This window comes from Choristoneura fumiferana, chromosome 12, assembly GCF_025370935.1.
Source record: "Choristoneura fumiferana chromosome 12, NRCan_CFum_1, whole genome shotgun sequence".
Taxonomy (NCBI): domain Eukaryota; kingdom Metazoa; phylum Arthropoda; class Insecta; order Lepidoptera; family Tortricidae; genus Choristoneura; species Choristoneura fumiferana.
This window is the reverse complement of record NC_133483.1, coordinates 5,227,544-5,254,520: the sequence shown is the minus strand read 5'-3', so window position 1 is coordinate 5,254,520 and position 26,977 is coordinate 5,227,544. Positions and strand designations below refer to the sequence as shown.

Sequence of the window (26,977 nt, the reverse complement as noted above, 5' to 3'; positions counted from 1 at the left end):
CAATGACTGACTGACTTCTGTTGTGTTTTATGATGCTAGCGATTATATCAGCGTTTGGGATTTGATCAGGCAGGCAGAGTTGTTGTTGTTGCTAGGCCTAAACTACTCTCAGATAGAGACTACACAGTAGGAATGATTGGACTGTAGTACCCACGCGAGCCCAGTGTGGATTAGGAATTTCATACATACCACTAAATTGCTCCACAGGTGTAAACATTCATGGTGAACTTAAAATTTATTTTCGTATATAGGGGAAGGTGGGTTACAGTGGATCATTCGGTATAGTTTTATGTGTATTACACGCACGCATTGTTGCTCTTACATCCCCCCACTTGCCAAACTAGCCATCGTCTCAGTATAGGAACTAGAGGTAACGTTGCAGTGCATCGGGCACCTAGTAAGTACAAAAGTATATTTTACGCCATTTTCAAACATTTTTCGCTTCTGTTTGTGTGGCCATTACATGATTTAATTATTTTTTCTGATTCTTTGATTTATAAAGTGGAATTTTATTACAATCTTTCAGTCTCGCGTCGAATGTAATATTTTATGTGTTTTTATTTTTACAATTTCTGTCATTAGGAAACGGCGGATCAATTTAAATTGGGTCACAGTGGATCACAATCCACTATATGCAACCGGTAATTATAGGTGAGATTTTTTTAAATTTTTGTTTTTGTATTAAAAAAATCATGAAATACACACGTACAAGCTTTAGAGAGAGAACGTAAATTAAATTTTCTATGTTCTACATGCAACCGCCACAATGCGAAGATGAGTTTCTATTGTTTAATAAAAAAACATTTAGTTAAAGTAAAACCATCTGTTATAATTTAGTGAATCCCGTACGAATCGTACTCGTACGATCCGTTGTACCTCAGATTCCTGATTCAATGTAACCCAGGCATGGGTTACAGTGGATCACGTGCTAATTTTTTTAAATGTTAGTACTAATATATTTTACTACTGAACTTCCCAAGTCCTTCCTTTGTCTTAATTTTTCAAACATGGATAGTAAAGACGTATGTTTTAAGAAAAAACTGAGCTTTTTGAAGAGACACTAGTGCGATTAAATCAGTTTGAAAAAAATCGACTCCACTGTGACCCACTCTCACTTACACTCCTTTGCTTATATTCCGAAAATATCACAGATACAAGCCCATGACCTTCTGATGGGTACTACGGTATTAATATTGATATTTAATCGAAAGCCAATGCTGAATGCATTAAACTTGTTTAATTAATGGCGCCAGCTTAACATTGCTACGAGGTTGCAACTGGATTTGCGGCGCCTAAGTAAATAGCATTCTCACCTCATATACGTCGGGAACAACTCGACCGCGTAGCTCGTTGTGATTCCCATACAAACTGTATTACACAGCATCCCTACGAAAGCCGTGACACCGAGTCCAAGGCTGGCATAATCGATGATTACTGCTAGTGCCGCTGACAGCAAATGTATACCAACATAAGTCCACTTCTTGCCTGTGTACTTTATAGTGATAACGCAAAAAACTGACACAAGGGTGATGAAAGTTGAGAAACCGGTGATCCCGATAAACGTAAAATCGGCTATGGAGTCATTACATGCTGTGCCCTGAAAAGATATAACTTATGTGAATATTTTTATAAATTTTGTTTGCATAATAATTTAATCGGTAAACAGGAGTTATAGAATATTAATTACAGAATGTAGTGCATAATAGTTATCGGAAAGTTTGTATTTTTCGTGTTCTCTTAAAAGCTATACGTGTTTTTATTACGTAACCAACCGGATACTAACCGTCGTTGCAGGTGTATTGTTGTTTGTCAAATTTGTTTGAAATATTTGGCAAAAACTTATGTCCGGATCCGTCGAAGAAACGTAGCTATTAAAAATGTAAGGTAACCAAACGGAGAATGGCGGGGTTCTGTAAGTAAAAAAGGCAATTTTAGTTAAATCTATCTGCTAAACCTGGTTTAGGGTGATTTCAAACTAGCATTTTTTCTGCGCATATACGGTTGTTTTTGGCACACGCGCTTACACGCGCGCTATGTTGAACTGAACGCGTGTGTACGCGCTTATTTCTGCGTAATTTGCGCGAAATGTGGAAGGTTTCAAACTAGCGGTTTATTCTGAGCGTATATGGTAGTTTCGACATACGCACTTACACGCGCGCTACATTATATCGTGTGGCAAAAGGCGCAACTATACGCGCCTACACGCGTGCTTCCAAAAACGAGATTATACGCGCGTATAAAACGCGGTCTGAAAGGACATTTTCTTAATTACGCTTATATGAACATGTTCGCATAAAAATAAAACCGCACCTGTATGCGCGTACACGCGCTTCGAAAAACGAACTTATACGCACAGAAAAAATTTTAGCCTGAAACTGCCCTACGTGTACAAAGCGGTGGTTAAATGCCAGTAAAGTTGTAATTGAAATAGGTTCGTAAGGCATGTTCTTATCGTCGTATATTATGTTGGAATATTATTTCCCCGTTATTACTTTCATATATATTTCTTAGTAAAAATATTCGTAGATACATTTTATTACACATTATATATAATAAATACTCACATACAATAAGTAGGAATACTGATACCAAATATTAGCAAAGTATTCTTGATGTGCGTCTTGTGAAACAACGGAACTGTTTGGTTCCATACAGATTGGAAAAAATTCGAGCTTTTGGATTTGTTTTCATCTTCATTTAAAATGACGTGTTTTACCTAAAAGGAGAACTAAGTGAATAGTGGATTTGTTACAGACTTGAAAATAGTATTTTTTTTTGTAATTTTGAGGTTGAAAATAATGTCATTATGTTTGACAAAATTTCAAGATTATCCTGTTGCAAGCTTTGTTTCATTATTATTATTTTACAGGAATATTTTTTTAATAGGTTGTTCATTAGCAAGCTTAAACTCTGAACTCGTTCTAACTTACCGTATAATCCTCAACGTTTTTACTAGAATTCACACTGTAAATTCTCCTTAGCATCCCCAAGCCCATATCGTGTTCGCCTTTAGAGATATAAAATTTGGGGCTCTCGAATATGTAGCACTTGATGAGAATAAAATTGATTAAACTCAGCAGAGCAATGATTTGGTTCAGGAGTCGCCAGGGCCGGTAGTAAAACCCAAGGAAGGGTATGTAGTACGCAAAGTTCAATTTTAGAGCCGGGTACGCCACCGCTGGAAACAATATAAGACCAAAGTAAAATAAATATAGTAGTTATCATTCAACGCTTATTAGGGCTCCATACTACAAAAGGACAAAAATAGAATCCTTAAATGATCACTCTCAAACATAATGATACATTATTTATTTATTGTTGTTTCTTTTTCGATGTTTGAAAAAAGCACTATGTTCGCCTCTTCGCCTCAGACAGAACTACAATTGCTGGCTTCGTATTGTTAAGCGGACTCGCGAACTCGTTCATTTAAACCAGTTCGCTCAAACTTTTTTTTATATGCGCCGCAAATGTGTTGTAGTATTGATATTAACAGTATTAAAAGTCAAAATAAGTATAATTTTTAAGCCAAGCCGGTCACTCATAGAAACTTGGCGGGCTACAAGTTGAGTATAACTGTTTTTGTTCTTTTTTTCCCCCACGTGTTTTACATTCTATTAGCCACTATTGAAAACCTTAGCCAGTTTATGCAATAGTTGAAACCAGTTCTTTGTCAGTAAGTAATTGCCTACTTCCAGACCCAGGCAATAAAGTACTGTGTAACGTCATTGATAAAATGATTATCATTCTAAAAATGCTGGCTGAATATGCGACGTACCGCAAATAATGCCTTGACTGAACATGACTCCTGTGGTGGCAAATAGGAGGAAGCGCGATCGACGCGTCTGCTGGGTGCTCTCTCCAAGCAGCGTGTAGATGACAGAGTTCGAACCACACGCGCTGAAACATTAACAACTACATTATCGTTTTCTCCAGACTAAAATATGCAGAATAACCTTCAGATCATATAAAAAAATAATGGAATTTTCAAATAACTTCTGCGTATACCTAAATTCTCAACGTGGGCGATATTGCCCCCTTGGAGGACGGGGGAAGGGAGCGGCAATAGGATGCTCAGATAAAATTAGAAGCCGTTACTTAGTAAGTAAAAGAAAAGGGGAAGCCGTAAAAAATAGTGGCAGTGGACACAGCTAGGCTGCAAACCTACGGTATTGTTATGATGAATGAGAGAACCAAAATAATACAATATAATAGAAAAAAATGCAATGCTCTTCAGACGTACTTAACCCCCGGCTGATATATTCTTAAAAGTCTTGTGACTTGGTCTACATTGAAAAGTGAGATTATGGATTGTGCCAATATGTACATAACTAAGTATATTTGTGAAAAAGAAAAATTGTACTTACAATATCGAAGACATAAATTTAGCAAACGTGAGAAAGGCCCAGTGGTTGGCAAAACTGGCCAGGAAAGCGCCTGCTACCGTTCCGAGGATGGTAACATTTAACGTGTACAATCGCCCCCGAGTGTCCGCCAGGTAGCCCCAGAAGTGGGCACTAGCTATTACACCTGCAAAACATTCATCGGTAAATTTTGGGACTTAGGCTCCAATGGATCGAACAATCTTGGTCGTCATTCTACTACGGACCTACTCATTCCTGATTCGATCTCGCAGAGTAACTCCGATCATCCCGTTTATTCCCCTTCCCCTTTGAGTGGCAAAGTTTTGATATCTTACGTGTCTTAAACTAAGTAATGCAAGAGTTCCGTACCTAATATGGGTACTGAGCTGATGATTCCCTTTTCGAAGACGCCGAGCTCCAAGTCGCATTGACTCGAAGTCACGATGATACCCACACTAAAAACCTCCGCGATGGCTGCCAATAGTGTGTAGATGCTGAGGATCAACAATCGGTAGTTGTACTTTCCAAAACCTAGAATTTGAAGATTGGCATTATTGTGTTAAAGGCGAATGGGCATTTGTCAGTAATGTATGCTGTTAAACCACTATATCACTATAGTGTGATTGTGCTCAAATAAAATAATAATAAAACCTCGAAAGGCCTACGTCATTTTTTTATATCAGAATTTGAAAGTTAATAATCAATCCAGAAAAGTTAACATTGGTTTTGATGTATGTAAAATTTGGTACGCTTGGACTTAGGACAGGATACTGTATCATACTTCACTGATTTTCTCTGTGGTTAGAGGTCCAAGAAAGAATTAGCCGCATACATCGCACTCCTATGGACCTTTACCAACTCATCGATCATCTCGTGGGGGTACCCACGCTGTGTCTTCCGATATGTGGCTGCCATTGCCAAACACATTGTCCGTATATTCCATCAGTACTACACTTTTACGCATATTTTTTCTCTCAGACTCTCCAGACTTAAGTTCCAGTTTTGCTAGGCTTGTTCAGCAGATCTTAGCCATTTAAAAGGGGCAACGCTACGAGCATAAGGAGAACTTTTGTTTGCGGTTCATCGCGGGGAGGGATTTTTTGAGGTAACTCGGATTACGACAGTTGAACGGAATTGACTAAAAAAAATGGATACTAATGTAAGGGCACCGACTAATTGTACTGATATACCTATGGTAAAAGTATTGAATTCTGTGATTTGAAATAGAAAAAAATATATACGTAAAAGTGATGGTAGCAAAACTGACGCGACAAAACATTGCCATACGCATGGATATCTTTATCTTTCAAATATATTTTATGTACCTATGCATAAAATTATACGATCAGTCACGTCACCACCAACTACCATTCTAACGACGTAATGTTTACATTATAATTTTATCACATGTCCTCAAAACCGTGACATTTCTGTTGCGCAATTTTGCTCGATTCAGCTTCCTATTGTACATGTAAGTCATCAGTTCTGTGAGCCTATGTACGACTCACTTTTCCTCTCAGGACGGGATCGGTGCGATTTGGCAACTTTACGTACGCCATTGAATTGCATCGCAGATGTTCCAGGTTTCATAACGAAGTTTGTTTCATCGAAAAGGCCATGGTAGACTTTAAAGGTTGTTTCGCAAATACTCGTAAATTCCGAAAAACTAAGAATTGCGAGCCAGGCCCGGCTGACTCGAACTAACCATTCACTGCTTGAGAAGCCATAATGTCAAACCATGAGATTCTCCACGGTTTTTAGGGTTCCAAAATGGCATAAACTGGAACCCTATAGACGTAAAGTGGGAGTGATTTTTTTTTCTCATCCAACCCTAGTGTGTGGGGTATCGTTGGATAGGTTTGCTAAGACGATTTTTCGATTCAGAGATTTGTTTGCGAAATATTCAAATTTAAAGTGCAAATTAACGTTTTTATCTATATAATCTATCTATCTAAATTTTCATAAAATAGAGCGTCCCCCCCTCTCTTAAATCTAAATCGGTGGGTGGAAATTTTAAAAAAAATTCAGGATGGTAGTAATTATATCAAAGTTTCAAGGAAAACTATAACGGCTAAGTTTGCTTGAGAATTATTAGTAGAGTAAGAGTAAATAAAGGATCAATAAAATTTAAAAAAATAATAATTATAATAAAAAAAAAAAAATAACAGCCTAAGGTATAAAATATACCTAAACTCATAAAATACGAAATATTTAGAAAAATATTACTAAATTTTTTCGTAATGGCTACGGAACCCTATTTTGGGCGTATCCGACACGCTCTTGGCTATTTTTTTTTAAATAACATTGACAGTAAAAGTTTTAAAATATCTCGATAAAGTTTAATTGCTTACCTGTTAGTATTAGAGCGTCTTCAAAAACCATTGCTTCCGGTTTTTCTTTTTGAACATTGTTCTTTATTTCTATAATTTCATTGTTTATTTCACAGCACACTGTCCCATTTTTGTCCATTTTATTATTTTCCGCCATAATTACTTATTGAATTTAATTAAATTAGTTAAACGCAACATTACACTTCTGGATTCAGTCCCATATTAACTTAACTATACGAGTGGAGATATTTTATTATACTGTCATGTTTACTCGACTGGCATGTTAAACATTGAAACAATAAATCAACTGGTATCAAAAATTAACAATTACACTTGTTTTTACTCCCGTGTTTGGGTCCATCGTACTAGTGTTATTGGTGATAGCATTTTTTTTTGTGATTTTGTATAGTTAATCGTATGTGCCCAGATAAGAAAATAATGTGGCTGTATTTATTGTGTACAATGCGTTCGTCATTATTAAAATAATACAATTCAATACAATGTTCTATATTGAACAGAATAAATTAGGAAGAATTCTGATAATACCTAATAGGAACAATAATAGTAAAATGATAAAACTGCCCAAATTTGTCTAGAAGTAAATTACTAATGTCATGTAAGATAGCCACAATGAATACAAATGCAAACTAAATACCTTGAGAAGTATTAAGCTGTGTGCAAATAACTAGCAGTTCGTGGGAAAACAAAGAGTTGGCACCTATGTAAACAGTCGATATGATTTTTTATGTCGTAACTAATAATATTCGCTAACTGTTTCAGCCTTATCAAGATACTTAGCTCGCAACCCATGTAATGGTTTTGGTCTTCAATTTTCTGTATCTCTTGTCAGTTGACATTCATATAGCTTGAGTAAGTAAAATGTAATTTACTCCTAATGATTGTGCAATGTGTGATAATGGACCTATATGTGTAGTTATGCGGATTTCTCATTACCAACTAACATTATTAAAATATCTCTCTATCTACTGAAATCTGGTAATATCTGACTTAACAGTGTACTATGTACCAAAGCGATTACATCATGAATATCAATGCCAGAGCATTTTAAATTGTTAACAAACTGAATAGCTGAATATAGCTCTGGATAGGGAGATGTGGAGTGGAGGTCATGAAGGACAATCCTTTGCCCAGTAAGTAGTAAGACACAAACACAGAATAAGAAAATAATTATTAAACAAACTGAAAGTTAAACAACATTAATTTCGTGAGAAGTAGAGAAGGCAAAACGTAATTCGGTTTCATAAGCTATTAGCCCAACATTTAAAATCTGGAATTAATTATATCTCTAGTGTTTCGAACTTACATTTACAAAAACCGGCTCCGTAGCCATTACGAAAAAATTAAGTAGTAGTTTTTTAAGGATTTCGTATTTTATACGGAATTTTCCAAGTTTAGGTATATTTTATACCTTAGGCTGCTATTTACTCTTAGACTACTAATAATTCTCAAGCAAACTTAGCCGTTATAGTTTTCCTTGAAAGTTTGATATACTTACTACCATCCAGAATTTAAAAAAAAAATCCACCCACCGGTTTAGATTTTAGAACCGGGGGGACTCCCGATTTTTATGTAATTTGCTCTTTAAAGTTGAATATTTCGTAAACTAATCACTAAATCGAAAAATCGTCTCAGCAAACCCTTCTTTTTCTTGGTTATTAAAGACCTATCCAACAATACCCCACACTATAGGGTTAGATGAGAAAAAAAAATCACTCCCACTTTACGTCTATGGGAGGTACCCTAAATTTTTTTTTAATTTTTCATTGTACCATTTTGTCGGCATACTTTACATATATATCCGTGCAAAATTACAGCTTTCTAGCATTGATAGTCCGTGAGCAAAGCCGCGGACGGACGGACAGATAGACAGACAAACAGACATGGCGAAACTATAAGGGTTCCGTTTTTGCCATTTTGGCTCCAGAACCCTAAAAATGAAATCATTTAAAGCAAATTATATAAAAAGGTATCCTATGTCACCCGGAGCATAATAACGAATCGATTGACACATTATTTATTAAAATCGGACGAGTAGTCTAGATGCTACGGTGGAACATACGTAAATACAAACATACAAAGACTGCTAAAATCATTACTCTTCCTTAGGCTTTGCCGTAGTCGAGTAAATACTGTTTCTTGTGTCAAATTATTTGTCAAAAATAATTAACTTTGCTCAGTGAAGGACTGACTACTTAAAGTTAACCAGAGAGTTGATTAGGAAGTACCTACCTAAGTAGAAAACTGGATAAGAGTGTACATGTACCGATTTTTTAAAACTTCGATCCTAGCTGTATTTATATTATTTATTAGTATTTATTTGTGTTATTTACATTCCTAGTTAAATTACCAGTTTTAGTTTATGTGACACCTAAGTTTATAGACTTCACTTCTAAACTTATGTTTATTTCTGTTTTTTTTACTACCTCTGTCTTCTGTACCTGCTGTGTTATGGTGTTCAATAAAGAGTCATTATGAACTGACTGTTACAGTATTTATAGTATGTATTTATATTATATTAATGTGTATAACAATAAATACTTTCATATCTTTGGAATGGTATTTTTACATTGATCCCACTTGGAAAGTATTTAGTTACGTAATTTTAAATATTGAAATAATAGGAAAGCTTCAAGCTTGATTTTTTTCTTAGGTATCACAAGTAAAATCTTAAAATTGATTCGCCATGGAAAATGCCAATGTGATCGGTCGCATTTTCGCGCTAGATTGTGATACAAATTTTAGTTTGTACATCGAATCAATAATGGATATTTAAAAAACCTCGGCAAAATTGTATTAGGAGATTAATGAGACTGAGTTGAATATATGCTACATCAAATTTCCAATTCCATTCAATGAATCGCACGGTTGTACCTACTTAATTGCTTATTCTGTTGAATAAATCGAGTCCAAAGCGTGTTTTTGAAATATGCAACTATTAGCACCATTGGTTTATGTTTATTTGTAGCTTTTAAGTAATTGCGGATCAAAAACAAAATAAAAGTTCAAAGAAATCCTGACCAATAATTATAATAAAATAAATAATAGGTAAGTACATGCAAATATAACTACTACGTTTTGAATATGAAGATTTTTGATGTTTTGTATGTTTTGTTTTTCTCCCTGTGTATCTGTTTTCTGTATCGCTTACTATTTCTGGTGTACAATAAAGAGTCAATGTATTGTATTGTATTGTATTGTATTGTATGATAAATATTGTAACTACTACTGTACTATAGAATATATTTACACAAATTAAGTAGCTCAGGCCAGTACTTTCTCACGCGATTCCTTTATTAAACAAATACGTTCCATTTGTTCCGTAAATTTTTCTTCTGTTTACATACGAGTATGTACATAAGTATGTATATAAGTATACACTAGTGACATGTAGATAAGTAGGTACTGCAAATTTTAATCAGCCCATCAGCCCAAATTAGACAGTGGTATTTGTTTAATTGGTTCCTATTACAGTACTTTTATTATATTATGGTGCGGGTGACACCTGTCAACATCACAAGACTAGAGAGTCAAAGTGTCGACACTTGAGTCGATAAAACGAATAATTTAAAATCTTTATCATAATTAATGTCATCGTTAATCCGATTATTACGCTAATTTTGATGAGAATATTAGTGAAATTCTAGGTTGCCACTTAAGTATGGCTAAACGGAGTTTTACTTGCAAGAATATTCGTTACTTGCCAATGAATAAGTACCGATATAATTCAAGATCAATTACGTCCCATCACTAAAGGAGTCTCTGGTATTACATTACATGCATATTACGTTTCTTTACTTAATTTTGCTTTGAATTGAATTAATCTATATAAATAAAAATGAATCGTAAAATGTGTTGCTAAGCGCAAAACTCGAGAACGGCTGGACCAATTCAGCTATTTTTTTTTTTCATATCATCTTTAAAGTCTAGGGAAGGTTTTTATGAAGAGAAAAACTGGAAAAATTGCTGGGAAAAAGAAAATGCGAGTATGGAAGTGCGGTAATTAATGCATCACCTGTGGGTTTTAGTAAAATGCGGAGTGATGCGAATGTTTGCTACTCAATTTTATTTAGGCGTTTTGTTTTATTAATCCCCCTTATTTTGCATTTGCATGCTTGCTTGCTTGGCTGGAAGAAGATGTTTGGACCTATAGTGTCTGAAATAGGGACGTTTTCTTCAATTTTTTTTCGTACACTACTTTTTTCGTTTAAAGTGGAACGAAGATTGCCGAGTAAATGAGTTTTATGACATGAGTACCTTAATACTACCTACTAAATAATAACAAAAACAAATTTAAATGAACTAAAATAATTTCCTTGCTCACCCGCGACCTAACGAGTGTAGTGTGGTGGTGGTGATGGATGGGTTTGTGTGATTTGTGTGTGTTCTTACAGTGTGGAGGTGGAGGAACTGCATGAACACGCATATTTTGCATAAGCTTAGCTATCGTAAGGTCGCGGGTGAGCAAGGAAATTATTTTAGTTCATTGATATGGACCTCCGCAAAGTAACGCCTGATTCAATAAATTATTTAAAAACAAATTTGTTTACGTTCCTCAATTTACATTGACTGGTTGATTTATTTTGTGTTTTGATTTAATCTATTTATACTCATGCCACCTATAAGACGAGGGCGAAGCAATTTGGGTCGAAGAACTCGAAATGCTACAAACCAAGCTAATTATCAGAGTAATCGAACAGCCCAGCAACGTCAAGAGCGAAATGAAATTGAAAGGATTCGGATAGCACAAACCCGTGCAGAGCGCGTGCGTGAGCTGAATGCAGCTAATAATGTTGTAAGTTTCAATCGAGCTGCTTTCAATTACAATGTTACAATTGACGACAGTGCCTACCAACGCGTTGCTATTGGATCTATGAACTCAGTTTGCCCATATTGTAAGGCATTGAAGTACAAAAATGAAGCCGCTGGATTCTGTTGCGCAAATGGCAAAGTGAAATTAATACCATTGGTGAAAATTAATAATTTCATCATATGCGGCATCATCACCAGAATTTAATTATAACAGATAAGTTTCTACATCATTATATTTAGTGTAGATAGCCTAGATTTCTGTAGACTTGCTTGCTTCCATGCTAGCTTGCATGCTTGCTTGCTTGCTTGCATACTCGCTTGCTTGCTTTCTTGCATGCTTGCTTGCATGCCAGCTTGCATGCTTGCTTGCTTGCTTGCATACTCGCTTGCTTGCTTTCTTGCATGCTGGCTTGCATGCTTGCTAGCATGCAAGCTTGGTAACACGCTTCCATGTTCGCTAGCGTGCATGCTTGCTTGCATTCTTGCATGCCTGCTTGCATGCTTGGTTACATGCTTCCATGTTTGCTAGCGTGCATGCTTTCTTGCATGCTTGCTTGCATGCATGCTTGGTAACATGCCTCCATGTTCGCTAGCGTGCATGCTTGCATGCTTGCTTGCATTCTTGCATGCCTGCTTGCATGATTGGTTACATGCTTCCATGTTCGCTAGCGTGCATGCTTGCTTGCATGCATGCTTGGTTACATGCTTCCATGTTCGCTAGCGTGCATGCTTTCTTGCATGCTTGCTTGCATGCTTGCATGCCTGCTTCCAAGCTTGCTTGCATGCATGCTTGGTAACATGCCTCCATGTTCGCTAGCGTGCATGCTTGCTTGCATGCTTGCTTGCATGCATGCTTGGTAACATGCCTCCATGTTCGCTAGCGTGCATGCTTGCTTGCATTCTTGCATGCCTGCTTGCATGATTGGTTACATGCTTCCATGTTCGCTAGCGTGCATGCTTGCTTGCATGCATGCTTGGTTACATGCTTCCATGTTCGCTAGCGTGCATGCTTTCTTGCATGCTTGCTTGCATGCTTGCATGCCTGCTTCCAAGCTTGCTTGCATGCATGCTTGGTAACATGCCTCCATGTTCGCTAGCGTGCATGCTTGCTTGCATGCTTGCTTGCATGCATGCTTGGTAACATGCCTCCATGTTCGCTAGCGTGCATGCTTGCATGCTTGCATTCTTGCATGCCTGCTTGCATGATTGGTTACATGCTTCCATGTTCGCTAGCGTGCATGCTTGCTTGCATGCTTGCTTGCATGCATGCTTGGTAACATGCCTCCATGTTCGCTAGCGTGCATGCTTGCAGGCTTGCTTGCATTCTTGCATGCCTGCTTGCATGATTGGTTACATGCTTCCATGTTCGCTAGCGTGCATGCTTGCTTGCATGCTTGCTTGCATGCATGCTTGGTAACATGCCTCCATGTTCGCTAGCGTGCATGCTTGCTTGCATGCTTGCTTGCATGCTTGCTTGCATGCTTGCTTGCATGCTTGCTTGCATGCTTGCTTGCATGCTTGCTTGCATGCTTGCTTGCATGCTTGCTTGAATACATGCTTCCTTGCGTGCTCGCTTGCATGCATTGTTACTTGCATACATACTTGCTTGCATACTTGGTTGCATGCTTGCTTGCATGCTCGCTTGCGTGCATGGTTACTTGCATACTGGCTTGCATGCATGCTTGCTCCCTCGCTTGCGTGCTCGCATTGATTCCTCACTATAAAAAAAAGTACATGGCTAATAAGGTAACACAATATAAATTGATTTTAAGGCAGAACGAAGTTTGCGGGGCCAGCTAGTTGATAATAAAAATCTGATAGCTTAAATTTAGTTCGTATAACATAGTTCTTTATATTCATATATTTTACGCCAGTCATATTCAGCCTACAACTGAAATATACTTCCATATATTTAGACCGCAGCAACTTTGTTTGAGTAAAACGAAACGTGCATCAAGTGTCACCCGCACCATGCTAGAATGAAAGCACTGTAGTTTGCCCATTAGCTAGAATTTTTATTGTGACTTTGATGTCGAATTAAAAATGTAATAGATACCTGTCAAAAAAGCTGAAAGAAATTTGAATATTCTTTTGTGTTCATGAAAAGACTAACGTATTGCGCGAATGGAACTATTGTTCCTTTTGTGGTTTCCATGAGTGTTCCTGCCGGGCCTTAGATGTTAGATATTCTAGATAGATTACCCCGAACGTGAAAGTGAAACGAAACAAGACTCTTTACCAATTAACTTTTTTTTAATTTATTATTTTTATAATTTTATTGCTAGTAGGTAAATTATTTAGTTAAGTTATCCTAGGTTAGTTCTTTTTGTTTTTTCTTATTATAAGTATGAAATATGTTAATTGTAATTTAAATTGAAATAGGAACTGTGTATTTTAATAAAGTCACTTTTCGAATTTACAATATTAGTTAGGATCAGTGTCCTGAATTGTAAAATTTCTACCTATTTCAGTGGTTAAGTATAAAATCAAACGTGAGCCCTGGAAGGGTGTTATCGTAAAAATATCACTAGACCCGTTATTAAGAGACCATAAAAATATATTGTTATTTTTTCTGTCTGAATTATTTCCGTTGTTTGTATGGTACATAATTACTAAGCTATTGTTACACTGATTCGTTTCAAAATAAATGTATTGACCTGGAAATTGTAATAAATCCATGGCAAATATGAGAACATCTGGTCACTTGTTTAAGCTAATAAAAATTATATAGTAAATGTGAGTTCTGTACTCTTTGCCAACAAATTGCTGTGTAGTTTGGCAGCATTTCACAAATTTTCCTAAATTCCCACGGGATAAGGAATAAAGAGGTCACGAAGAGAGAGGTATTATCTTTCATTCCGAGATGGAACCCCTATAAGACTGGCTTAAATTATTTACTTTTTCATCGCCCCATTCCAGCTAGTAGTTTTCATACTAAGTAGGGTACAAGTATATTATAATAATTCTGTATGTAGTATACCAACATATCACAAGCAAAGGCTTAGCCTGTTCTGCTGCACCGCGCACCAGGTGCCGTAGGCTGATGTGTTACGTTGAGGGGATACTATAAGCTTACATTACTCGCACTGATGGTTATATTAAAAGTGTACATAATAAATAGTAGTAACTAAATAATGGTTTTATATCGTATTTTATCTGAAAAGTTTGTATTTATCGTGTTCTCTCAATTAGCTCCGGGGCAATTTTTATAATAGGTATAAAAAAGGGCAAATATCTGAATATCGAAAATTAAAATATCTATAGCTAAAATATCGAACCTAACCTAACCTACTTGCGATATTTTGACCGTCGACTTTTTATTTAAAAGTTTTTAACATTAGATATTATATTAATTTTCGATATTCAGATACGTCCCATAAAAAGCCGTCCAAGAGCGTATCAGACACGTCCAAGATAGGGTTCCATAGCCATTACAAAAAATCAAGCAATATTTTTCTACGGATTTTGTATTGTATACGGAATCTTCCAAGTTTAGGTATATTTTATACCTTTAGCTGCTATTTACTCTTAACATACTTACTAATAATTCTCAAGCAATCTTGCCCGTTATAATTTTCCTTCTAAATTTGATATTTTAAATTTTTTCCATCCAACAGTTTAGATTTTAGAGGGGAAGAGGGGAGGGGGAACCTATATTTTAATGAAAATTTGCTTTTTAAAGTTTCGCAAATAGATCACTAAATCGAAAAATCGTCTCTAGAAATCCCCCAATGATTTTAAAAGACCTTATCCAACGACTACACTACCTACCTATAGGGTTAATAAAAAAAACACCCCACTTTACGTCTGTGGAAGGTACCAAAAATTTTTTTTTTTATATTTTGTATTTTACGAATTGGTCGTGACTATAAGTATATTCATGCCAAATTACAGTTTTCTAGTACAAGCCGTCTCTGAGCTTAGCCGCCGACAGACGGAGAGACATGGCGAAGCTATAAGGGTTCCTAGTTGACTACGGAACCCTAAAAAATAAGGCCGCCTTTTGCTTACCTTGAAAAACCTTTACATACCTGTGTTTTCTATACTCCTTAACACGTGTTGGCGTTCAATAAAGAGTCATTGCATTGTATTGTCAATTATCTCTACTAAAGCAATAAATTAAAGAGAAATGTCTTAAAATTTTTGAATGTCTTGTTTCGAACTCGTGCGGCACACCTAGAGCTTGCGGTGTACAGCCACGATCTGTATCTATACATTTATTAGGGCATTATAATGATACATTTGTGGAATCCGTCCGAGCGAGCTGGCGCCTGCTCCACATTTGGCTTCCAATGCTGGCAATGCTGTTTCCTATTGTATAACATGGATGAGCAAAAATGCGATCAAGGCACGCAAATAGTACTTATGAAGGGAGCTAGCAGCACACAAATGACGGTGGGAACCCTAACGTAAATATCTACATGTTAGGATGTTATACCCATATTATAGTTTCGCTATGTCGTTAGTTCGATTTTTTTTCGCGTCTGAACTTATAATGTATATTAGAAAAAAAAAATTAGTTGGCTCAGACCGATTCCCGACTTAAATTTGTGCAAATATCACATTCCTTTATAATTTATTTTTCAATGGCATGGCGCTATCAAAACTTTCGACTAATCAAAACAATAAAAAAAAAAAGTTAAAAGTTAATGTTATTATTGTATTGTTTAATATAATCTAAGAAAAGATGGCATCAACTTGGCGTCGGCACTACCGTGCCGCCTGATCAGCGTATTTCGTGTCTATTAACAAAATTTAATGCTTTCGGTCCAGTAACGGGCAACATGACCGAACGACCACAAACATGCATGCTCGCCGGCGGCTCGCGTTTTCATTCTGCTCACCGATCCAAGCGGACATAATAATACTACTACTGTGCCCCTGAATTTAAAATATTAAAGGATTTTTAATTGCAACTGCATGGAATTATAGTATAGTTATTTTGATAGAAAAATAATAAATAGGGTCGATCAATAAACACACATAAAAAATACTTATCACTTCTCATGCTCATAAAGTTCGTATTTATGCTAGAGGTAGGCTGTATAAAATTATTTTTTATATTATAACTAGTGTAAAAATGAAATATTCGTCTAAAATCAGGCAAACAGCTGCAAAAAATCGGTTACATCAGAATACTTTTTTTTGTAATCTATATTAGCTACTAAATGAATACAACAGGCAATACAATACATATAGGTATAAAAAACGCACGAACAATAAAAGCTTAGAAAATAATATATAAATATTTGCAATGACACTGTTTGATTTCCTCGCAATTAATAATAATAATAATAATAATCATTTATTTTCTCCTCAATTGTAGAGAAAAGTAAATGTACCTAAGTGTAAAGACTTGTTCGTAAAATTCACTTCACCCTCGTCCACGGCTCTGGATCGGGTAAAATGGTATGTTTTATGCACTTGTTGTACAATCTCCTACTGTGTTCGACTTTGTATCTGAGAAAACTTTTTTTTAAAAGGGACTTGAGTTTTCAGTGCGATTGTAAACATATTCGTTACTTAGTTTGTTAATAAAAGATGAATTAAATATAATATTTAAATTAATACACATCGCTCCCTTATTTTGCAATGGTTTGCGAAAGATACAATACAATACAATGATTCTTTATCGTATAGTCGAACCATTTGATTCCTGACCCACCGTAAAACGTTCTCATAGTAAGCCTCCTAATGAATTCCCTTGTCAAGCAATGCGATGTCACTATGACTTCTACGAAAAGGTTCCACAGTGGATTCAGTTGGTTCGATAGTACACCACATAAGATATTGCAATTTATATATTTTCTTTCTGTCATAGTGGGCCAAAATATAAAATCCTTAATCATGGTCACACAACAGTCGTTTGGGAATTATTATTGCTTCATTAGTTTCCGAATCAACTGAACTAAATTAAGATGAATTTTAAATTATTGGGTACCCACAAACTGAAACAAACTTGTTGTTTATCGACGATCATTTTACTTATTGTTTTTCTAGCAGTAGCTGTTCTGCCAATTGTGGCAATTGAGATCCAAGAGTCAACAATATTTTTGACTGTCACACGGTAGAGCTTGTAAGACTTTTATCGTTTACTGATTTTCCTCATAAAATTACCTCCCGATTTCATATAATAAATCCAGTAGCTGCCGAGCATATTTTCTGTGACAGCCAGGTGGACTCATAGACAGATGCAAAAGTGATCTTAAAAAGGTGCCATCTTTGCATTCGGACGTACGGAACCCTATCAAGGAAGTATGCCGTACACACTTTCTTAAGTATGTACGGCATACTTCCTAGTAGGTACAGAAAGCCGACATTTTCTCCAGTTTCGCTGTTAGCAACACCCGTAGTCGACGAATCCTTAATAGCCGGAAAATTTGTCCAATTTGTTCGCTCGCTCGTCTTTGATATTTTGAGTGCCGTAAAATGTCAATGTACAGTTAGCTTTTACCAAGCTAATTTGTGCTTGAAATACTAAACATTTGTGAAAAAATAATGCCAAATACTTAATAACTCTTTTATCCGTTGAAAGACGGGCGGACCATATTGGTCGTTGGGGCTGAAAAGTTCTCGAATGGAAACCGCGGTTCAGCAGCGTAGGACGTCCACTAACGAGATAGACGGATGACTTGGTTAAAGCCGCGGGTTCACAATGGATGCAGGCCGCTTCCAACCGAAGTAACTGGTGCTATATGGGGGAGGCCTATGTCCAGCAATGAACATTCCTACGGCTGATATGAAGATGAACCCCCTTATGCAGCTGGCCTTGCACTAGATGGACTGACGATACTGTGAGAGTTGCAGGCAACATAATCTGTTATGCAAAGGTGACGTCAAAGTGACGGATAGAAACAAACGAATGCTTAATAAACACTGTCATTTGATTGCGATCGTGTGCGTCAGAAACGTCAGACAATACGGCCTCTGGTCCCTAATGGCCCGTAGTTGATATTATTCAATAACATATAATATGTAGGGCATAAAATAGGGAGACAGGAGATACAGACAATGAATAAAAAGTTCCGTTTTTTATTAGCATTCGATTCTCGCCGTAAAACCAACGAATTTTGTATAGACGCATCACCAAAATCCTTCAGCGGTACATAGAAGCTTTGTCATGTAAATCAGCTACTCAAACCCTCAGGAGATGCTACGCCATTCAAATTGAAATTTTGTAAATATTTTAGTTGTGAATAACAGTAATGCTTTGAGGTAAGTGACGCCTTAATCTCATCGAAAATACAAACTGAGACATGGATGCACAGTACAGACACGAATTTCTCCTATGCACACATATCTCACGTTGCTTATTTCTACTACGCTACTTAAGCAGCAGCACTAGCGACATCTATGTTTCGCTCTCATCGAGAGACGTTACATTCTTACGGTACTAACCGCTTACCCAGACAAGAGTTCTGTTACTGTGTTGTGCTGTGTTCTGTGACTGTTCTTTCCAAACAGAATACAGAGAATGAATCAAATTATAGTCTTAGAAATATGAAATCTTGTCAATTGAGATAAATGACAAAATACGATGGCACATTATATTTATTGAATAAATATTTGATTTTCATTTTATATCTAAAAGGTACAGTTGCAGATTGCACAGTACAATTGTATTGTATTGACTTAATGTATTAATTTATAATTTTTCACGACGAATGGATACGAAAAGATCGGATTGAAGTATCTAAAAATATAGAAACGGATATATCTAAGTGGGATACAACGAAACACCCCCATTTGATCTACGACTTCTCAAACGATACCTATAATTTGCATCTCAAAGCTGAGGCTGTCGCAACGTAACAGAGGTGCCTGCGATATTCATAATAGCAATTTTAGATCTCCGAGTTCAATGAAGGTCTATGAAATATTGAGTGGCAGAAGAGGGTGCTCGAAACGCGAGAACTCCCATTTTATTTGACACTATCCTTTACCCGCGGCTTTCCTTGTGATTCGTTAGATTCGGCTGTTGAATTCAAACTCCAGGTCACCAAAATCTCCATGGGAATTCGTAAAAATTACACCGTGGACTTCATTTATGTTGCAAGAAGAGCCAGATAAAGAGAAAAAAAAGAGACAGATGGAGTTAAATTTGTATTAATAATTTTAGTAGGTACCTAAGGATTACAATGACGAAACTTTAAGTCGACAGCAACTTGAAGATAATGTTAGTCAGCACATTTACATAATAATATTCACGTTAAGACGATATCGTGTTTATTTTAGCCGGGTTCTAGTTTGAAACACATGAGATGAGACAGCAAAACTGGCCGTATACCTACCTACTACGAAGTTCCTAATTCGATCTTCGTATCTTGCCATCCCGCTGATTCTAATATTATTTAATACGAGAGTGAGAGGGACGGTACGATACCAACTTCGAATTTCGTAGTAACCCCCTGTCTATGAGACTTTACAAGGCTCGGGCTGAGGCCAAAATACACTTAATACAGTGGTATCCTACACGGTGCCTACCCTAACTTGCTTGCCTACGATCCAGCCACAGAACTAATACAAACAGAAATGCCCCTCGAGTTAAAATCGCGTGGCACCTATCAGAGATTGCATTGTCTAACGCAGTGTTCTGCAAATTTTTTTGTGTTCACGGTACATCTAGAAAAACGAAAATGTGGCACCGCCAGTGTGCCGCGGTTCACACTTTGCAGAACACTGGTCTAACGCCCGCTCGCTCGCGGTCGTATTCACATCTTTCTCTATAACCTTAGCGTAAACCGTTTCTCAGAAAGAATTAGTAAAAGCGATTATGATTCTAAGTACGGTAGAAGACGATAAAGCCTCTGGCTTAAGTCAGATACTTACTTATTTGTTTTCTCGGCTCAGTTTATAACGAAACACCGCCGCCTTCTGATTTCTCATAACATGAGTCATTGTAGAAGGTGCAATTCGTGCTTTAAAAAGGATTACATATCTTTTGCAAATGGTGTTTAGTAAAACCTATCAAAACAGAAAATAAAATGTGCGCAATAATGGTAAGTATTCGTGGATCCGGCCGAAAGCAAATTCTAAGCGAGTGAAGTTAAATAAAATGTAACAATTAATGTGAATAACACATTTACCCGGTGCCGTGCCCGGTCTTAGGCTGCGGCTCCACTGAGGTGGAGACGAGCGGAGCGGAGAGGAGACGTGTGGGGATCGACCAATCATATTAGTCGAATCCACATCTTGTCTTCGCCTCATTATCATCAGACGTGGTAATGAGACGGAGACGAGATTCCACAACAACTAATATGATTGGTCGATTCCTACACGTCTCCTCTCCGCTCCGCTCCTGGTCTCCGCCTCAGTGAAGCCGCAGCCCTAGAATACGACGGACTAAGAATACGACGGACTATTTTTTAATTTTTAATGTAAGCTAGAATTACATTCTAAACAATATAGCATTACTGATATCGTGATATTATATCATTAGTTACTTCCATCCATTAGTTAGTTAAGTATTACGTAACGTTAAACGTTAAGTCATTTTGATTACAATTTGAACACTTTATGATATTTTCTCTTAAGATAAGTTTTCAGGCGACGTTAATGCTCAAAAAGTTTTTGTTAAATATTTCATTTTTTTACAAGCATTTTTGCTCAATGCACTTTGATACTTTGATTGTAGTTGCATAGTGATCGAACCTACATATTATGTAGGTGTACCAAGACGTTCAATCACTGGAAATGAGTTAAATTTGACTTCCATTCTGACTAATACAGCAAGTTAAACAAAAGCTTCTCACAATCAAATGTTAATGTCGACGTCATAAAAATACGCATTGCGGTAATATACGAGTACAAGCTTTCCCCATGTTAAACTCAAAGCAGTAGCCACGCCGCAATTCGATTAAAATTTCCTACCCACGATCGAAGAAATAAAATTATACTGTACATGGGTTTCTCAAATGATGCGAGGCTCGGAATCGACGCCAACACTCGAACGACACACGACCGTTTTGTCATCAACAGTTTCAAATATTTGACGTCGGGAAGACGTGGCTCGGTCCTAAATAAACATGGTTGGCTCTCCAACCGCAGCTGGCGTGGACAGACAAGGCAGTTGCTTCATCTGGAAATTTTGATTTAGACACATCATGTGAAGATCAAAACTCTAGTTACCTTAATTTTTCGCTTCATTTTGATTGTGAGCGTTAATCTTATTAGGCAGTTGCTTCATGTGGTAATTTTAATACTTAGACACATTATGTGAAGATCAGAACATCAGTCCCCTCAATTTTTTGATTCATTTTGATTGCGAACATTAGTCTTACAAGGCAGTTGCTTCATCTGGTAATTTTGATACTTAGACACATTATGTGAAGATCAGAACATCAGTTCGCTTAATTTTGATTGCGAGCATTAGTCTTACAAGGCAGTTGCCTCATCTGGTAGTTTTGATATTTAGACACATTATGTTGAGAGCTACGGTGGCACAGATAGGCAAACAAACGTTAGCGTGCAAGTTATAACGCCCCTATTTTTACGTCGGGGGTTAAAGAAGTAAAGTCTGTAAACTTCTAAAAACGTCATAAATTAAGAAACTACGCTGTTTTCCCTCTTGATTATCTTTAAACAATAAGACCACCAGCCTGTTGCATGTTCCATTTAAACTTTAAGAAAACCAAAAATAACACGTACATGGTCCTTTAAAACCTCTCGTCTGTAGGGTATACGTTACAGTAAGTAGTTTGGAGACAAGCCGCAGCCCTCACTGAGCTAACAAAGGGATCGTTTTCTTGCCCCAACAACAACGGATGGTTAGACGGCGAACATCGACTTGTATCCATGATACGTTTAAAAATAACATAGGCTTTGTAATTTATAAAGCTCACGAAAATATTGTACAAATTTCGTGTTTACTTAGCAGATTAAAAACTGTTGCCTACTAAAACAAATCATTTTTTTATTTACAAAAAATATACACAAATATCCGATTTTTCTTCTCTTTGGATATTCAAATAAATTCTTTGGATGTTCTTCACTAACTATGTAGATACTGTAACTGACATTTTTGTAATTTATGATGTACTATATTTCATGAATAAATAAACTAAGCTATTTGCCGCTTAAATATATTTTAATTAACTTTACTAGTATTATTTTTACAGGTACTGGTCATTGTCCGCGATTCCGTCCACGTAGAATTCGTTTATACCTATCTCGTGGTTACCCGTGTGGTGTCGGGTTAGAATTACACCTCTCCATTTCTTCCGTGGATGTCGTAAGATGCGACTGAGGATAATAGGTTAAGGTATACCGAAGGCGACTGGCTAGCAACCTGTCACTATTGTACCGTTTTTGCTAATAGTGGCTCCGAAGCGGTAAAGTTTCGTGTGCTCTGCCTACCCCATTTGAGAATACAGGCGTGATGTTTGTGTGTGTGTGTTGTGGGAACTATGCAGTTTCCCGGGATAAAAACTATCTGTACCTACTCAATTTCATCAAAATCGGCCCCACGGTTTAGATGCGAAAAAGTATCAAACAAACAAACAGTTTTACAAAACTTTTACATTTATAATATTTGAGGGATTGTTTAGTTTCGATTAATACTTGAGACCGCTTTTATTACCATTAATCTTACACTTGTCATTTCTCTTTCCATGTTGAGTGAATGCTGATTCCGTTCCGACAACCTTCCCCTTTAATCTATCAAATATTCATTTATGTTGATAGCATCTCAATATTATAACAGCTACCTAGTAACTGTAGATATTCGCTGTGGATATTCGGGTGCGAAGTACTAGGTGGGGGTAATGAAATCTATCGCAGCGCTCATAGTGGCCCAAAGTAGAAATAATGTAGGCTGTCATCTGTCATAAACAAACCCATTTGTTTAGACTTTAGACTTAACTAAGTACCTAATTTTAGTAAGTAATAGATGTTAGTCTTATGATGCGAGCTTGAATTATTGAACACTGTCCCTATTTTATTCTTAGTTCCTCTACATCCCGGACATGTCCAGCAGATACCAACAATTTTCTTTTTGAAACGGTTTGTGGTTTAGAAGAGCAAAATTCGAATTTCGTATCTTGCCGTCCCGCTGACGCTAATATTATTTAATACGAGTATGAGAGGGAAGGTACGATACGAACTTCGATTTTCGAATTTTGTAGTAGCCCTCCTACTCCGAGGCAGCAGAGCGGAGGGAAGGTGGAGAAGAAGGGTTGGATTGAAGCAGGAAAAGCAAGGACTGGAAGTAAATACTTGCTTGTTTGATGCAGTCATCCATCTCACATATCATGTATCTTTATGCCAGCGAAAGAAAACTAAAAGAGATTTGGATTATATTTTACTAAACATAAAAAAGAAAATAAACGGTAAAAGTAGAACAAATCATATTTACAGTACCTGCAATAGTGACAGCACCACAGGCAGCTCAGTGTAATAGTTGGCTATCACCGAGTAAATAAGCATTATTTATTTCTAGTTGGAACCAAATTTCGGCGTATGCCTTACCAAAAACAGTAGAGCGAATGACAGAAAAAAAACAAAAAAGCATCAATAGTTTCGAATTTTGAATTTGGTTTTCTGTATGCGGCCAGTTGCGCACCGCGGAGTTTTGCCATGTTGCAAGCGCAGCATATTACTCCGGTGTAAAAAGGATAGATACTTAGAATCCGGAACATCACGCTGTACTCTTAGCCGACGCTGGACACGTCTGTCGCATGCATCCACTGTAGTGGGCGCACACTGTCACTTGGTGGTGGAGATGAAGGGAGGCTTTGGATGCGTATGTAAGGGATTGGCCTGCCGTTGCACCAGAACGGGAGGTGTGGAGGTCAAGAGGAAAGGCCTTTGCTCAGCGGTGGGACACTGTACCAGGCTAGTAAAACAAATAAATAAAAATAATTATGTACATATTTTGTTACCTACATAATTATTTAATCGTGTTAACCACAAAGCAACGATTTGAACAAGAAGCAGTTCAGCAGGATATTTATTAACAGTTCTTTGATTTAGATGTTATGATTTTATCTGCCCAATAAAGATTTTATATTGAAATAAATATTTAATTTTGTACTGTACGGTAACTTGAAGGCAGTTATCAAAGAGATATCGTGATAAAGCACGACTGCCCAATACTGCGGAACTGTTGTTTATTTGTATAACAAGAAATCTGCAATTCTGTTTTTCTGACATAAGCGTAGTAGTTCCGAATCGTAGCTTTTGTCATCAATTTATAATTCAAAATAGAAAATAGCGTGATATTTTGATACTTAAATATTTGCTTCGTGAGTAACTACTGTACGAGAACATAGGATACCGTGACATACCTACTTATTATTTGTATACCAAGTGCCATCCACGAAGACGCGTGATTTTGTTAAAAACGCGTCATCGTGAATGATTCCACGTATACCCTTCTTCGTTCAAACTACCGTTTCCCGTGCCTATTTTTCACTAAAGATGAGTGTATGAGTTTAACTCTCATTCATTTAGACGAGTAAACTCATAGAACGAAAATAAACCAATATTTTGAAAGTAATTGTTGAATAGTAGAGCAGAAACGCGGCATGTGTCCATTAAACACTTCTACGTAATTAACGTGGAGCAGTGAGCCGTTGAAAACAATGTCCGCTTTATTTAGCTCTGTCCACCGGCAAACAACGACACACACTGGCCAGGCGTGGCTAGAAAAACTCCATCAAATGCGTGTAGGATCCGTAATTAAACAATTTCTCTCATACGTGCTCTAGCAATTAGCGAAATGAGCTTATTTAAAATATTTACTGGTTATCTTCTCGTGTTTTACAACATTATTAAAAGTATAATAAAAATTACTAAAAAAATATACAAGAAAGTATGATAGCGTCACGTCAGTACTAATTTTAAGTAAATGAGCCATTCTGAATATCAGCTCTGCGGCTTCCCGTGGCATCATGCCGAAAGTGGCTCTTATTTGCACTTTTCGCACTTCAAAAAAAAAAATCGTGCAAGTTGCATTACATTGCGAGGCCGTAAAGCCAATGAGTTTGTAGTGGTCAATCGAGCGCCGCAATGTAATGCAACTTGCACGATTTTTCTTGCAAGTGTAAACTCGGCTTAAGGACTAAGATAAGTCTGGTTTATGGCATTTAACTATCAGTTAAAATCACGAAAGCTCAAAATATTATAACGTAAACTGTTAAATCAGTTCTGTAAAATTACGTGAATGAGCGAAATCGACAAAATTCAGTTACTGCCTTTGAATTTGACTGCACGAAATAGCCTGAAGGTGACAGCGTGCTGTTTTGTTTAAACACGCCTAGCCTTACTAGGTATGCCAAAAAACGCGCTAGCTCGACAATAATGAATTAGCGCGCCTACAATCAGTCACATTTTTTTTTAAAGTTAAAAAGGCCATGGAAATGTTGGCACAAGTCGTATACAGCCAAGTCTAATGGCCGGTATCAGATATTTTGATGGAACTCCGGACTTTTTCTATTGGGTCTGAAATAGCTTGTGGTGTTTTCGGTGGAAAAATACACCTGCAGTTTATTTTTAATGAAAAAAGGCGGGAAAGCATAAGAAAAATATTGGAATAAAATTAAATTTTACAATATATTTTGAGAAAACGTTTATTCTATTTCAGAATTATTCACCATTTTTGAGAAAAGATTTATATTTGTCTCGGCTGGAATAGCAATTGCTGGCTTCGTATTAGTTAAACGGACTCGCAAGCTCGTCCGTTTAATACTCATACTCAGCCAGCAATTGCCTACTTCTAGGCCATCATATCCAGAATGGATTTTATTTAGCTGAGAGAGACGAAATCACTAAAACTCGATCTCGGCGAGCCACAATAGATTTCAATTTATTTATGAACCGAGCGGTGGTCATCTCATAAAGTATTTTCAATTCGCCAAAAATACAAGCAAAGATGCAGAGACGGTGAAATTCCCAAGGGTTATATTTGCAGCATTCTAGCGCTCGATATGTATTATTCATTCATAAGGAGCACTGTGATATTTACTCACCCATTACTGTGGCCTCGGAGTCGCGTTTCTTGCATTAAAAATTTAACATAAGTCCACCTCCAAGCGCCGTGCGGAGTAGATAGGTAAATGTTAACAGGGGGATACATTAAATAAACATGAGACTAAACTGAATCGACTCTGTAATTTTTTTTGCGTCTGAGTTATTGAGTGTAGCCAGATTTAATTTTGAAGATATTACCCGTACCTACTAGCTTTTACCGGTGGTTTCGCTCGTGAAAACAGTTAGATCTGACTGAAGCTGTTGATTTGAAATCTCACTTAACTTCCATCAAAATTCTCGAAATATACATTTGTAATGTATAGAAAAATCACGTGCAAAATTTCAAGTCTCTGGACATACTCGTATCTATAAGTAAAGTATTAATTATCGGAATGAAAATAAAGTATGAATATATCTCGAGATTCAGCTTTAATAAGTAAGTGCACCACAGTTGAAGTGAATAATCACACACACAGCTACAACATGTCG

General features: G+C 36.8%; 1 protein-coding gene across 2 annotated transcripts in view; it reads right to left on the bottom strand.

Annotated features, from left to right (window-relative positions):
* The window catches only part of LOC141433152 (synaptic vesicle glycoprotein 2B-like), a 30,111-nt gene extending 3,578 nt beyond the window's left edge, over positions 1–26,533 (bottom strand). The window contains exons 1-8 of one of the 2 annotated variants that reach the window (XM_074095046.1): positions 26,488–26,533; positions 4,731–4,855; positions 4,365–4,527; positions 3,776–3,897; positions 2,931–3,178; positions 2,565–2,716; positions 1,784–1,910; positions 1,314–1,597 (exon numbers count right to left, since the gene is read on the bottom strand). In XM_074095046.1, the coding sequence (XP_073951147.1) occupies positions 1,314–1,597; positions 1,784–1,910; positions 2,565–2,716; positions 2,931–3,178; positions 3,776–3,897; positions 4,365–4,527; positions 4,731–4,855; positions 26,488–26,522 (1,256 nt within the window). In that variant the 5' untranslated portion in view covers positions 26,523–26,533. Of the gene's footprint in view, positions 1–1,313; positions 1,598–1,783; positions 1,911–2,564; positions 2,717–2,930; positions 3,179–3,775; positions 3,898–4,364; positions 4,528–4,730; positions 4,893–6,712; positions 7,005–26,487 lie in introns of those variants that run through there. The other variant, XM_074095045.1, reaches the window with a different exon arrangement.
* Positions 26,534–26,977: the final 444 nt, after the last annotated feature.